The 16,007-nt window shown below is 44.9% G+C and overlaps 1 protein-coding gene across 1 annotated transcript in view; it reads left to right on the top strand.

Moving 5' to 3' along the window:
- Positions 1-2,604: 2,604 nt before the first annotated feature.
- Positions 2,605-16,007, top strand: part of NAT10 (N-acetyltransferase 10) — a 59,135-nt gene continuing 45,732 nt past the window's right edge. Inside the window, exons 1-3 of the mRNA XM_082270334.1 lie at positions 2,605-2,719; positions 9,084-9,175; positions 15,277-15,448. Of these exons, the coding sequence (XP_082126460.1) occupies positions 2,612-2,719; positions 9,084-9,175; positions 15,277-15,448 (372 nt within the window). The 5' untranslated portion in view covers positions 2,605-2,611. The remainder of the gene's footprint in view (positions 2,720-9,083; positions 9,176-15,276; positions 15,449-16,007) is intronic.

The following is a 16,007-nucleotide window of genomic DNA, read 5'->3' as shown; positions in this document are numbered from 1 at the left end:
ACAAGAGGATCCGGGGTTGTGGGCATACTACGGGAGATGCAGTGCTGTGGGCATGGTACAGGTAGACCATGCCCGCAGCACTGCATCCCTTGTAGTGTGCCCGCAGCCCTGCATAACAGCAGGTAGTGAAGCTGTTTCACTTACCTGTTCCAGAGGCGCCTTCGTTTTAAAAATGGCGCCGCCCGGCGCCGATACGTCATTGCGCACCCGCCGCCACTGCTCGTGTAATTTCGGCTATTCTCGGCCTCTCCCGAGCGGCGGCGGCGCATGCGCAATGACGTGTTGGCGCCGGGCGGCGCCATTTTTAAAAGTTTAAACCCGTCGGAGCGGACTTTTCGATTTATCGTTCAAGTTTTCTTATTGCTATCGAGCACGGGACTATCGCGATACCTATCGGTATCGTTTTATCGCCCAGCCCTAATCAAGACGTGCAGCGCAACTCACGCATGCGCAGTGCGTACCCGGCTGTGAAGCCGCAAACTGTCACAGCCGGGTGCCCACACCAGTGATGCCGGCGCCGCCGAGACCAGAGGGAGAGGATTGAGGCTTCGGGTGGCCGCATCGCTGGACCATGGGACAGGCGAGTGTGTTTAATAAAAGTCAGCGGATACACTTTTTGTAGCTGCTGACTTTTAATAAACACAGAAAAGGCTGGAACTCCGCTTTAAGCTGGATACACACTATACAATTTTCTTTAGATTTACCAAAACCATATAATATGAGGTCAGACCTAAACACTTTTAATGTGTATGAAATCAAGCAGGCCCTTGTACTACATAATTGAAGGTAAATCTAAAGGAAATCGAACAACAAAAGTTGTATAGTGTGTATCCAGCTTTACATGTGACCGGCTGCGATTGGACACAGCCGATTACATGGGTAAAGAGCCAAGTCATTGGCTCTTTACCAAGATTGGGGTCGCGCCGTGTCCTAGCAACACAGCGCAGCCATGATCGCCGCAGGCACGCAGGAGCGGCTGTTTTGGGGCACCAACATATGACGTTGTCCCAGAACGAGAGCCGCACCACAACGCCATCATTTGACGGTGGGCGGGAAGTAGTTAAACACAACTGAAAGCGAAGCGTTCCAGCGATGCCATGCCATTGGTGGAGGCAGCCTCCATCCATACCCAGTCTTCCTTCTGGGTTTCTGGCTCTGTGACTGGCTGGAGCTGCAATGACATCACTCCCGCACTTTGCCCTGAAGAAACGGCACGGACAGCCGTTCCTTCAGATCGCATACACAAGTGATGTAACTGGCTGCTAGGACAGTAAATATAATTTAGGAGATATTTACACTACCTATAGGTAAACCTTAATATAGGCTTCCCTATAAGTAAAACTTAAAGATGGAAGTTTACTTCCTCTTTAACCACTTGACCTCCGGAAGATTTACTCCTGACCAGGCCCGTTTTTGCGGTATGGCACTGCGTTACTGTTACTGACAGTTGCGCGGTCGTGCGACGCTGTACCCAAATAAAATTGATGTCCTTTTTTCCCACAAATAGAGCTTTCTTTTGGTGGTATTTGATCACCTCTGCGGTTATTTTTTGCGCTATACACAAAAAAAACAATATTTCTTTCTGCTATAAAAGATATCCAATAAAAAAAAAAAAACCCAATGTCTTTATCAATTTAGACCAATATGTATTCTGTTACATAGTTACATAGTAGTTGAGGTTGAATAAAGACAACAATCCATCCAGTTCACCCTGTGTAGGTGTGTGTGGCCGTAATCATCTCACATACCCCTGAATGTTCTGAGCGTTGAGATGTACGTCCAACATATTTTTGGGTAAAAATCCCAATAAGTGGGTGGGATTGATTGTATATTGATTGGTTTACGTCAGGGGACTTCAAACTATGGCCCTCCAGTTGTTCAGGAACTACAATTCCCATCATGCCGAGTCATGTATGTGAATGTCAGAGTTTTACAATGCCTCATGGGATGTGTAGTTCCGCAACAGCTGGAGGGCCGTAGTTTGAGGATCCCTGATTTACATGAACATTATAGTGTCTACAAACTAGAAGTACAGTAAAACCTTGGATTGGGAGCATAATTCGTTCCGGACACATGCTTGTAATCCAAAGCACTCTCATATCAAAGCAACTTTCCCCATAAGAAATAATGGAAACTCAGGCGATTCGTTCCACAGCCATTTATTCATATAAAAATGATTACAGCAATACAAAATACAGTACAGTCTAAAGTTTATGGTGAATACCAGGGATTGCCAAACTACGGCCCTTCAGCTGTTGGGGAACTACACGTCCCATGAGGCATTGTAAAAATCTGACATTCACAAACATGACTAGGCATGATGGGAATTGTAGTTCCTGAACAAATGGAAGGCGGTAGTTTGGGAATCCCTGGTGTATACAGTACATGGCCAGAGGTCCAGGGGCAATGTGAGCAGTAGAAGGATCACAATTTATTGTATATAAAAAAAAAAAGAAGTAGAATTACACTCACAATGTTAAAAACAATATCCTGCATTAAGGAGTCTGGTGCTCATCCATGTAAAGCTGCTGTATACTTTGTGTAGATGTGATATAGTTTGCTTTTACAAGACTAACATGAGACATTGGAATCCCCAGGTTAACCAATCACAATGCAGAGGAAGAAGATTGATAATCGGATCCGGGTGCTGATCGAGAATGGAGTTGCTGAGAAGCACAGAAGTTTCTTTGTGATTGTGGGGGACCATGGGAAGGATCAGGTAATGGCGTTTAGTTTTATAAAAACGGTCATGTTATCCCGGGGGGTTGTTTGGGTTCTATGTCTGCCGCTCATTATACACAGCAATGAGGGGTGAAATGAAGGAGAAATCGGCCGCACACCACCAGCTGCTAGGAAGATCCTTTTTTAACCACTTCAGCTCCGGAAGGTTTTACCCCCTTAATGACCAGGCCATTTTTTGCGAAACGGCACTGCGTTGCTTTAACGGACAGTTGCGCGGTCGTGCGACGCTGTACCCAAATACAATTGATGTCCTTTTTTCCCACAAACAGAGCTTTCTTTTGGTGGTGTTTGATCACCTGTGCAATTTTTATTTTTTGCACTATAAACAAAAAAAGTGACAATTTTGCAACAAAAAAAACAATATTTTTCACATTCCTTCATATGAGATTCCCCCCAAAAAAATTAAAAATCATTTATTTTGTGCTATAAACAAAAAAAAAAAAAGCACCAATTCTGGGAAAAAAAAACAATTTTTCACATTCTGCTATATAACATAACATTCCCCCAAAAAAATGTAAAAATAAAATTTTTCATCCTTTCAGGCCAATTTGTATTCTGCTACAATACAATTGCTGCCGTCAAGCGACAATTCTGGGGGAAAAAAAAAAAACAAAACAATATTTTTTTACTTTCTGCTATATAACATTCCCAAAAAAATGTAAAAAATCAAATTTTTTTATCAGTTTAGGCCAATTTGTATTGTGCTACATATTTTTGGTAAAAAAATCCCAAAGAGCGTATGATAATTGGTTTGCACAAAAGTTATCACGTTTACAAACAATGGGATAGATTTTTGGACTTTGTATTTTTTTTTTGTTTATTAGTAATGGCGGCAATCGGTGATTTTTTTTATCATGACTGCGACATTGTAGGGGACAAATCTGACACTAATGTTGGCCATACACTAGCCGAAAGATCGTTTAGAAAATCTGTCATTTAGTCCGATCGTTCATTTTTCGTCCAGTTAATGGGCACAAATAGAAAATTGCTTTGAACTTTTCAGAGCCGAAAAATCGAAGGAGCAGTTTTGAAAATCCGCTGACCGAACGATAAACGAATGATAAATTGAAAGGTTATTGGGTTGGTGAAATTCTCGCGCTGTCACTCTATATGAATCCTAAATTCCTTTAAAGCTGCAGGTACTGTTATTGGTAACCTACGCAATTCAGAAATTTATAATTTAAGCGCGGTACTCCCCCCTGTTATAAATTGAAAGGTTAATGTGTTTCTCGGCCGACCTGTTTGCACTAGGCATATGTGACAAACTGAATTAATTTTTGTCCATTGAATGATTTATCGTTCGAAATTCAGTCATTACATGATGGCACGATCGTCTGCTCTCACGGCCAATTTTTCGGAACTGGGTTTGCACGATTTTTCGGCTAGTGTATGGCCAGCTTAAGTAACACTTTTTGGGGACCAGTGACGTTAATACAGTAATCAGTGCTAAATAATATGCTGTATAAATGACACTGGCAGGGAAGGGGTTAATACTAGGGGTAATAAAGGGGTTAAATGTGTTCCCTATATGTGCTTACTAACTGTGTGGGGGGATTGATTGAACAGAGGCACAGAGAGATCGATACGATTTTTCCTTGCGTCTCTGACAGGAGAGCTGTCTTGCATTGTGTACATTCCAGACGGCTCTCCTGTCAGTCTAGCCGAAGATCGCAGGAGGCCGGCGGCAATCGCACCAGCTCCTCCCGCGGTCTGGCTCCCGCTGTGTCTAATCACAGTGGGAGCGCTGCCTAGACCGCGTGAACATAATCATGTAGCTCTACGTGATTATGCGCTGCCCTGCTGCAGTAAATCTGCGTGGATTGGTCGGCAAGTGGTTACCATTCATCAAAGGTAGGCAGGATACAGAGATGGACACGTTTCACACTTTCAAAGTGCTTGTTCCCTACTAGCAAAGCGAGATGAACTGAATTTATAAACCCTCTGGATCTGCTATATTGTAAAAATGAAATGCAAAAAACCTTTCCACCCAGAGCCAACTGGAGAGTGTAAAATCTGGGTCAGCTGTGCATGGCAGCCAATCAACTTCCAGGTTTTAGCACCTGTTCACATTGGCGCATGCCAAATCGCATGCCAAATCGCAGCCTATTGCCGGCAACGGCACTGTCCCAATTGGTGCGACGCCAACTTTGCGGCTCCCCACTGATTTCCAAAAGTAGTTTCCGCGCTACTTTTTGCGACGTGGGGGGGCGATTTCAATAGATATCTGTTCAGGAACCCACGCAGATGTCTTTCAAATCGCCCCCCAAATTCGCCCTAAAATGCAGGTTTGAAAATTTGCTAGTCCAGCTGAACTCGCACCATTACAAACCCGCGTTCAATGTGAGCGAGGGCTAATTGTCAGAGCTTAATTGAACAAGTTGAAGTTAGCAGCTGATTGGCCACCTTGCTCAGCTTTTGCACTCTCCAGTTTCATCGCATCTTACTCTGACCATAAACTTGTCCAGTCCATCTGTAGTATATGTACTTGCAGGCAGTATGGGGGCTTCTGCCTTCCAGAATCAGGATCCTTGGTTCAAATCCCAACCATTCCATGTTGGTGTTTGCATATTCTCCCTGTGTAACATATATTGATCCTTGAGGTTATACATTTTTTTTTTTCATAATCAGATTGTTCCCCAAGCTTTGTTTCTGACATCCATATCTAGGGTGGCTCCTTTCTGTTGCATGGTCCCTTGGAGCAACCATATTGTGTGCTCCCAGGATCGGATAACGGGGTAACTTATGGACGCCTTCAGCTGCCATTGTGTTGTGCTGGGCTTCTGGTGTGTCCCTGCGCCTTTAAAGCGGACTTCCAGCCGTTTCTGTGTTTTATTAAAAGTAAGCAGCTACAAAAAGTGTGACTGCTGACCTTTAATAAATACACACTCCCCTGTCCCAGGATCCAGCGATGCGACCGCCCGAAGCCTCAGTTATCTTCCTTGGCTCTCCCCAGTATCACTAGTGGGCACACGGCTGTGGCAGCTTGGGGCTTCACAGCTGGGTGAGCACTGCGCGTCCTGAATGGCCGGGCAGTTGTCTGGGACCTGCAATGTGTCCCTGGAGATTGCAGGGAGGGAGGGGGGAGGAGGAGAGAAGAACTTCTGCTCAAGTCTCCTAGAAGGCCAGAGCGGAAGTGGGAGTGGGTACCTGTCAAAACTAGGTACCCCCCCAAAAAAAAATGGCATGCCAAGTGTGCATTGTCAGGGGGTCAGAAGTCCTTAAAGTGGAACTTCCACTTTTGGGTGGCTCTCCGCTTTAAGGAGAAATGGGCTGCCTCCAAGCATCTTTGCCCTTTACTTATCCATTGCTATATATGCTCCAACATGGAAACTCCCATCGATTAGAATTAGTATTACTCTTTACACAGAGGACTTGATGAGGCAGCGAAGTTTCCACATACATTTGCGAATGTTGTGCAACCCAAACCTTGTTTTTAACAAATTGTTACAGTGCCTTTTTTTTGTGATACCCAGCTGTGCAGTTTGCATTTTGTATTGTTACCTCTGTGCAAAGCCCTTCCATGTGCACCTTTTTCTAAAAGCTAGATATAAATTGGAGAGGTTGCCAGTTTTGTTTAGTTTGATGTGCGGGTGCTGCCTGCGCCGACATGCACAGACATCCCCAGGGGGTCAATCATTTCACATGGAGGAGGAGCAGAGGTAAGTCTTCTATGAGTTGTCCCCTCAGGCTGCCTGTGCCTATCTGCGCCGGAGGATCCTCAGTTAACCACTTCTGGACTGGAAGATTTTCCCGCTTAAAGAAGTTGTAAACCTCAGAAAATGAAAAAAAAAAAAAAAAAACACCTGAAAGAGAAACCCATAATGAGCTAGTATGCATCACATACTAGTTCATTATGAAATACTTACCTTAGAACGAAGCCCCGCAGTGCCGCCCGCTCATCTCTCTCACGGTTGACATGTTCGGTCGCCCTTCTTCTGGGTTTGGGGCATCCGCGAACCTGATTGACTGGAGCCACGATGACGTCACTCCCGCACATGCGCGTGGGAGCTGACATTCACGGCACGGGGCTCTGAAGGAACGGCACGAGCGGCCGTTCCTTCAGAGCGCATGCTCCAGTGACGTCACTGGCTGCATGTAAGGTAAATATCTCCTAAACGGTACATGTTTAGGAGATATTTACAGTACCTATAGGTAAGTCTTATCATAGGCTTACCTATAGGTACAAGTTGCAGAGGAGGGTTTACTCCCTCTTTAATAAAAGACAACAATGCTAGAGCGCTAAAAATACCACCAGCATATGAGGAGTGAATAAATAAATGGAGACAGCAGGGAGGGGGAGGGGAGAAAAGCAAGGCAAATATACCAAGATGGGAAAAAAGCCAAAATGGGAAAAAATACCATAAAATTGATGGATGAATAGTCCTGGATGGGAATGTCCACAGGCACTGAGCAGCTTCTTCTTTTTTGTTCTTTTTTACTTCCTCTTTTATGACCAGGCCATATTGCCTGCGTTATTTTAACGGACAATTGCGCAGTCGTGCGAAGCTGTACCCAAATAAAATTGATTTCCCTTTTTCCCCACAAACAGAGCTTTCTTTTGGTGGTATTTGATCACCTGTGCAAATTTTTCTTTTTTGCGCTATAAACAAAGAAATAGCGACAATTCTGAAAAAAAGAAAAAAATATTTTTCACATTCTGCTATATAACATTCCCAAAAAAATGATTTAAATTTTTTTTTTAACATTTTAGGCCAATTTGTTTTCTGCTAAATATTTTTGGTAAAAAAAAATCACAATAAGCGTATTTTGATTGGTTTGCTCAAAAGTTATTGCATCTACTAACTACAGGAAAGATTTATTTATTTTTTTATTTTTATTTTTTCGGGACTGCAACATTGCAGCGGACAGATCGGACCCGTAATTGACTTTTTTGGGGGTACCAGTGACATTACTACAGTAATCAGTGCTAAAAATATGCACTGTTACTGTAATAATGACACTGGCAGGGAAGGGGTTAACACTGTGGGTGATCAATGGGTTAAATGTGAGCCTAGGGGAGTGATTCTAACTGTGGGGGGGTGGGGCTTATGGAATGACCATAGAGATCTGTGTTCCTATATAGAAGGATCACATGCACTCTGTGATCATTCCAGGGAGAAGAATGTTCAGCTGTGTTTACAATAGCTGACCATTCTTCTCTCTCAGTGGGGAGCGATCGCGGGTGTCAGGCGGCAATTGGAGCCGCCTGCCCCGTGCATCGGAGTCCCCGCTGCCGAGTGGGGGCGGGAGCGTGCCACTGGCAGCGTGCACTCGCCCCCTAGCTGCTGGCGCATGATGGACGTAGCCCTACATTGGTTCGCGCAGGAGGGCCGCCCTGCTGCAGTATATATGCGGTTTGCGTTTCACAACCGGTTAAAGAATAAGTTCACTGTTTTTTTGGCGGTAACATGTTCAAACTGCTGCAGCCGTTCCCTGACCTGCTGCCTCTAGTGACAGCGACCCGAGGATCTTCTCTCCAAACTCGCTGTCACTATAAATAATTTGCGCCCACCCGACCGCATTATTCAATCTCAGAGTTCTGCGAGTGTGAGAACTACAAGTACCGACAGCCTTTGCAGCTGTCGGCTTGTAGTTCTCAGTGAACTATCGGGGTGATGTTGAGCGCTCTGTATGGTTCATTGTTTGTTTCTCCCTGTCATTGTGTACCAGCTTGCCTGTACGAGCAGACTGCTTACACAGACCGTCTGCAGGGGTCCTGCATTGCACCCACAATCTGCTGATCACTGATGCAATGCTTTGCAGGCTTCTATTGGTTTCCTTCAGTGACTCCAGTGCCTGGACCTGACCTGTCCACCGGAATGGCCTGCTGTGCCCCTTATAATGCTTAATAAGGGGAGAGACCTGTGGTGATCCGGCTATGAGACAATAACTTTTTATATAACTGTTGAATGGGATGGAGATACAGAAAGGTTTTAAAGTGGAGATCTGCATTTTTTATTTTATTTTGTGGCCTGGATGCTGAACAGAAACACGCATATAGGAATCTCACCCAGAGAAGAGGACCGGGTAGTATGTTGGGGGACCCAGCAATAATCAAACCCTGTCCAGCTGCACTCCGCACCATTGCTGACCCACTTTTGAAGTTTGTGTCTTCACTGCTTGCTGAGTCGCTAATCTGAGACTCCAATAGCCAAATAATAAATCAGTATAATAATAAATCAGTAACCAGTGTAACGGTAGCCTGCAGCGGGTGCAAGATATCTTATTGGATGCTGGGGATTACCACCCTATGCCGGTCATCTTTGATTTCTGTCTGTATTGTATGGTACATGCCGATTGCCTTCTATGATTGTAAAGTAACCAAGTCTCTCTCTCTGCAGGTGGTCATTCTCCATCACATGCTCTCCAAAGCTGCAGTCAGAGCTCGGCCCTCTGTACTCTGGTGTTACAAGAAAGAGCTGGGCTTCAGCAGGTAAGATCTCCAAAAATCAGCGTCCATGGATCTGTCTGTGCTCAGCGTCCATGGATCTGTCTGTGCTCAGCGTCCATGGATCTGTCTGTGCTCAGCTTCCATGGATCTGTCTGTGCTCAGCTTCCATGGATCTGTCTGTGCTCAGCTTCCATGGATCTGTCTGTGCTCAGCTTCCATGGATCTGTCTGTGCTCAGCTTCCATGGATCTGTCTGTGCTCAGCTTCCATGGATCTGTCTGTGCTCAGATTCCATGGATCTGTCTGTGCTCAGCTTCCATGGATCTGTCTGTGCTCAGGTTCCATGGATCTGTCTGTGCTCAGGTTCCATGGATCTGTCTGTGCTCAGCTTCCATGGATCTGTCTGTGCTCAGCTTCCATGGATCTGTCTGTGCTCAGCTTCCATGGATCTGTCTGTGCTCAGCTTCCATGGATCTGTCTGTGCTCAGATTCCCCTTTATTGCACTTCCCAGCCTTCCCTTCAGTCTTGCACAGTTGTACCGTCCGGCTCCTCTCCTGTACTGAAAGTGCTGATTCTGATTTCACTGCACACTGTGAGCTTCTCACTGGGTCTAGGATAAGGTAGAATACTCATCAGCTTTGAGAGCTTGTTCACACCTGTGCAGGGATCAGTGTTTTTCTGCGGTAGAAAAATGGCGGTCTCAACAAGGCACACGGGGGGGGGGGGATTATTTACTAAACCTAGAAAGTTCAAAATATGGTGCAGCTCTGCATAGAAACCAATCAACTTCTAGGTTTTACCCTCGGTTAGAGCTGCACGATTCTGGCCAAAATGAGAATCATGATTTTTTAGCTTGGAATAAAGATCACAATTCTCTGTGTAACAAAAAAAAATTGGGATAACTTTACTGTTACGTTTTTTTTTTTTATTCATTAAAGTCTATTAATTGCGTTGGAAAAAAGACTGCTGCGCAAATACAGTGTGACATAAAATATTACAACGATCACCATTTTATTCTGTAGGGTCTCTGCTAAAAAATATATATAAAATGTTTGGGGGTTCTAAGTACTTTTCTAGCAAAAAAAAACTGATTTTAACTTGCAAGCAACAAGTGTCAGAAAAAGATCCAGTCTTTAAGAGGTTAAACTTCCTTTCTCCCTGGCAGAGGGAAGGAAAAGATACAATGTAATCATTTTGCTTATAGTTACTGGAAGACTTAGGCTCGGTTTCCACTAGTGCGACTTGCGGTGCGACTTGACACATGTCAAGTCGCACAGCAAGTCAAAACCCATTGTTTTCAATGGGGCCCGTTTCCACTGCTGCGGCTTCAGTTGCGGCGACTTCAAAAGTAGATTGTGCACTACTTTTGAGCCGTCTTCAGTGCAACTTCCCTCTATATATGAGGGACAAGTCTCACTGAAGCCGCAGTTTACTTTCGCTACGAAGTCGTGCTAGAAGTAGCACGACTTCGTAGCCGCACTAGTGGAAACCGAGCCTTAATGCTGATAGGCGTTTGCCGGGAGGCTTTTTTTTTCCACAGCTGTTCTCTCTGCTTCCTCATAGCTATGCAAAGAATCGAGCATATGTCAGGTTTAGATCGTCATGGGGGGGTGAATCGAGATCGCGATTTTCATACGATTAATCATGCAGCTCTACCCTCGGTTCATGTTAAAGGGTAGTATACTGCTTTTTTCCACTTTTAACTACAGGTAAGCCTATAGTAGGTACAATTAATATTTCCTAAACCGGCACGGTTTAGGAGATATTTGCACTGCATGCAGCCGCTCACGCAAGCGGCGCATGCGCTCTGAAGGTCCGGCGGACCTTCAGCTTTCCTTTCCGGGAGCTTGCCGGAAAATGACTCCCGCTCGCATGCGCGGGAGTGACGTCATCACGGCTCCGGCCAATCCCATCGCCGGAGCCGCCGAACCCGGAAGAGACGCCGAGGGATCATGTCAGCTCCCTCAGCAGTGTCCGGGGGTCCGTGTCGGGGCTTCGTTCTAAGGGAAGTAATTCATAATGAGCTAGTATGCGATGCATACTAGCTCATTATGCCTTTTGTCTTCCAGGTTTTTTTTTTTTTTTTTTTTTTTTTAGGTTTTTACAACCGCTTTAAATGCGGCTTTGAAATTGTGCAATTTCATCTGAAATCACACGATTTTAAAGCCATATGTCAGTGCAACTTGGAAGACATCTGTGCAGCTTCATGCATAAATGTCTATTCAAGTCGCACCCGAAATTGCCAAAAGTAGTGCAGGAACTTCCTTTTTAACCACTTTCAGACCGGAGGATTTTCCCCCTTAATGACAATTGGGCGGTCGTGCAAAGCTGTACCTAAATAAAATTGACGTCCTTTTTTTCCCCACAAATTGAGCTTTCATTTGGTGGTATTTGATCTCCTGTGCAATTTTTTTTTTTTTTTTTTTTTTGCGCTATAAACCAAAACAGAGTGACAATTTTGCAAAAAAAAAAAAAACAATATTTTTCACTTTCTGCTATATAACATTCCAAAAAAAAATTAAAAATCTAAATTTTTTAACATTTTAGGCCAATTTATTTTCTGCTACATATTTTTGGTAAAAACAATCGCAATAAGCGTATTTTGATTGGTTTGCGCAAAAGTTATTGCGTCTACTAACTACGGCAAAGATTTATATCATTTTTTATTGTTTTTTTTTTATTTTATTTTTTAATAATAATGGCAGCGATCTGCGATTTTTTTTTTTTTGGCAGGACTGCGACATTGCAGCGGACAGATCGGACACCTAACTGACATTTTTGACACTTTTTGGGGGACCAGTGACATTACTACAGTAATCAGTGCTAAAAATATGCACTGTAAAAATGACACTGGCAGGGAAGGAATTAATACTATTAGTGATCAAGGGGTTAAATGTAAGCCTAGGGGAGTGATTCTAACTGTGGGGGGGTTGGACTTGTGAGATGATCACAGAGACATGTGATCCTATATAGAAGGATCACATAGCCTCTGTGATCATCCTAGGGAGAAGAAGGGATGGCTGTGTTTACATCAGCTGTCCGTCCTTCTCTGTCAGCGGGGAGAGATCACCGGTGTCAGGCGGCAATCGGAGCCGCCTGGCACCCGCACTGGCTTCCCCGCTGACAATCGGGGGCAGCACTCGCTTGCCCCCTAGCTCCTCCTAGGCAGATGACGTTTATTAACATGATTCATCCGGGGACTGCCACTTTGCCGACGTAAATATAAAGTAAGCGGTCGGCAAGTGGCTAAATCGAAGCGGCACTGCAAAGTCGGAGTTGCAGCGTTTTGAACAGTGCCATTGCTGAGAATAGGTTGCGACTTGTCATGCGATTTGACCTGTAAAATCGCTCTGGTGTGAACGGGGGCCTTTTGTTAAAGCCTAATTGAACAAGCTGAAGTTAGAAGCTGATTGGCTACCATGCACAGCTGCACCAGATTTTGCACTCTCCAATTTAAGTAAATCAACCTCCCAGAAAACAATTGTTCACACTGGAATGCAGGTGGCAGAGTGTTGCGGTGTGAAAATCTGCAACATGTCTGTGATTTTCAGCACTCTTCTGCAGCTGTTTGTCAAGACTTGGGGTTGATTTTTCTAAAGGCAAATAGACTTTGCACTCATTTTTCTTAGTAAATGTAATATTCCAAAGCTACACTTTGTGAAGAATACCCAAATAAAAAAGATTTTTGCTTGCACCTGATTGGATGATGGAATCAACAGAGCTTTATTAAATGTATTGAGCTCTGGGGGAAAAATGAGTGCCCCTACACTTGCAGAGTGCACAGTCTTTGTCTTTAGTAAATGAAACTCTTTGTGTTTCTCTGCACCGTGCTGCAGTGCATAGAAATTATTGATCGACCGATATAGTTTTTTTACCGCCAATTCCGATATTTTTGTCATCGGATATCGGTATTTATTTATTTTTTTAATGTCTACAGGTACTGTTGTGGAGGGATCTGGGGGATTATGGGGGTTAAAGACCCCAATCCCCCCCCTCTGCACTTAAAAGCATTCAAAACGCCAAGTTTGGCTGTTTTGGATGCTATAAGTTTTTTTAATTTGGCACCACCAGTAACCGGAAGTGATGTCATGACATCACTTCCGGGTACTCGGTGGCGCTAAATTCAAAGATATGTAGACTCGGTCAGACGGCTGCGGTGCAGATGGAGACCCGGTCAGACGGTGGCGGTGAAGGTAGGATGTCCGGGTCTCCTGTCCCACGGAAGTCGGCGGGTGGGGGGGGGGGGGGGGGCTGGAGTCCACTGCCGCTCTTTGGATTGACAGCCGAGAAGCTTCTCAGCCGCATTGGTTGTCATCACAAGACAGCCGACCGTCGGCTATGGATGCCAGGACCGGGGTGATGATTCTAGCTGCAGGTATCACTCCGGTACATGCACTTTCCCGCAATATCGGTAAATCAAAAGGCCGATTCCGATATATCGGGCAAAGTGCATATCGACCCTCCTGATAATTGGTCGATCACTAATAGAAATGCATGAAAAGTAAAAAAAAAAAAGTAAACACCGCCCACAGAAGTCTATGCAGCACGGACACCAGCCTGCACAAGAACATTTTCCTGTGTGGATAATGTAAAGCAGCTGTAAAGTACATCAATGTGATCCATGTTGTTTCCAGAGATATTAATCGCAGGAGGGATTGGGGAAGTGAACGTGGTCTTAAAGTCAGAAGGTTTTTTTATCTTAATGCATTGTATGCATTAAGATAAAAAGCCTTCTATGTGTAGCAGCCACCCTCATCCCCCCTAATACTTACCTGAGCCCCTCTTTATCCAGCTATATCCATGGGTCCCTCGGCCGTTCGGGACTCTCCCTCCTGATTGGCTGAGACACAGCAGTGGGGCCATTAGCTCCTGCTGCTGTCATTGTCAGCCAATCAGAAGAGAGCGATGGCGGCGCCGAAGGGCAGCTCTGTGTCTATATAGACACACAGAGCTGCAGCTCGGTTTGTGTGCCCCCCTAGCAAGCTGCTTGCTGTGGGGGCACTCGAAAGGAGGGAGAGGCCAGGAGCAGTGAAGAGGGACCCCAGTAGAGGAGGATCCAGACCGCCCTGTGCAAAACCAACTGCACAGAGGAGGTAAGTATAACTTTACAATCACTTGAAGTTCCCCAAGTGAATCCTGCTTTCTCTTTGGAAGCCGTTTCCTGGAGTCCCGGGCTCCCCAGAGGGATGGCAGAGCCTGGAAACTACCACGGGTGCTGCTAGGAATTTAAGAGCCCTGTAGCCCTTCAGCAGCTCTTAAAGCTGGCAACAGCAGCTGTGAGCTTGATTTAACCACTTGTCTACCATGCTGTTTCTAAACGTACCTTAATAGACAAGTGGTTAAACATTCTTAGTTCTATCAACAAAAAAAAAATTACAATAGAATAATGAGTCTAAGGTTGACCATACACTATACAATCTGATTGTCCGGTCATAAGGGAAAGGTGATCATCCAATCAGATTATATAGTGTATGATTAGTTTTAGTTATGAACATTTCTGACGACTTCTCAATGCTTGGAGTGGCAAGAGGCTGCAGTCCCACCCAAAGCATCCTGGAAACCATTCTCAGCCAGTGGGAAAATCGTTTTTGTTATTTCTCAGCCAGGTAGTCTTAATCAGTGGTTTTTATTTAGTTTTTATGACTGGTCTAAAGTTGTTCTGAATGAGTCCAATGTATATAACCTGGCACGTGCTGTCTCTGGAGTGGTTCTGAATGAGTCCAATGTATATAACCCGGCACGTGCTGTCCCTGGAGTGGTTCTGAATGAGTCCAATGTATATAACCTGGCATGTGCATTCTCTGGCGTGGTTCTGAATGAGTCCAATGATTATAACCCGGCACATGCCGTCTCTGGAGTGGTTCTGAATGAGTCCAATGTGTATAACCCGGCACGTGCCGTCTCTGGAGTTGTTCTAAATGAGTCCAATGTATATAACCCGGCACGTGCCGTCCCTGGAGTTGTTCTGAATGAGTCCAATGTTTATAACCCGGGACGTGCCCTCTCTGGAGTTTTTCCCAATGAGTTTGTTTATAACCCGGCATGTGCCGTCTTTGGAGTAGTTCTGAATGAGTCCAATGTGTATAACCCAGGACATGCCCTCTCTGGAGTTGGTTTGTGACACATACACCTTTCTTCTGCAGTAACCGGAAGAAGAAAATGAGAAAACTACAGAAGAGGATAAAGAGCGGCACTCTGAACATCAAGGAGGACGACCCGTTTGAGCTGTTTATTGCCGCCACCAACATCCGCTATTGTTATTATAATGAGACCCACAAGATTCTGGGAAACACCTTCGGCATGTGCGTCTTGCAGGTATGTTGTACCTAGATCATTCTTCTGGTCACTCCTGGGCTTTCACTCAGCAGTGACCTTTTCAGTTCTCTAAGGCAGGAGGCGCAGGGGTTGATTTACTAAAACCAGAGAGTGCAAAGTCTGGTGCAGCGCTGCATAGAAACCAATCAGCTTCCAGGTTTTATTGTCAAAGTGTTATTGAAGAAGCTGAAGTTAGAAGCTGATTGGCCACCATGCACAGCTGCACCAGATTTTGCACTCTCCAGTTTTAGTGAATGAACCCCACAGAGTTCCTCAGGATTAGCTGGACAAGCTGGCTGGTCTAGATATACAGAAATGGGCGCCAAACGGTAACATGAAAGCGTGCTAAATGTTTTCACTTGTTCTTAGTTTGATCACATAAAAAAGCCAGTCATAAGTGGTGATAAGTTGGGTTTGCTCCAAACTTAGTTCAGCTGAAGGAAGGTGTCACATGAACGCTGGCAGAGGCAAACGTTGAGCTGCATGGCAGGGATGTTCATCATGTCATGGACCAAGTATGGCCATATTAGGGCAATGGCATTGACAAAATGAAGACATG

This window comes from Pelophylax lessonae (assembly GCF_965119305.1).
Source record: "Pelophylax lessonae genome assembly, chromosome: 10".
NCBI lineage: Eukaryota > Metazoa > Chordata > Amphibia > Anura > Ranidae > Pelophylax > Pelophylax lessonae.
Note: the sequence above shows the minus strand (reverse complement) of the source record. Positions and strands in the feature narration are given on the sequence as shown.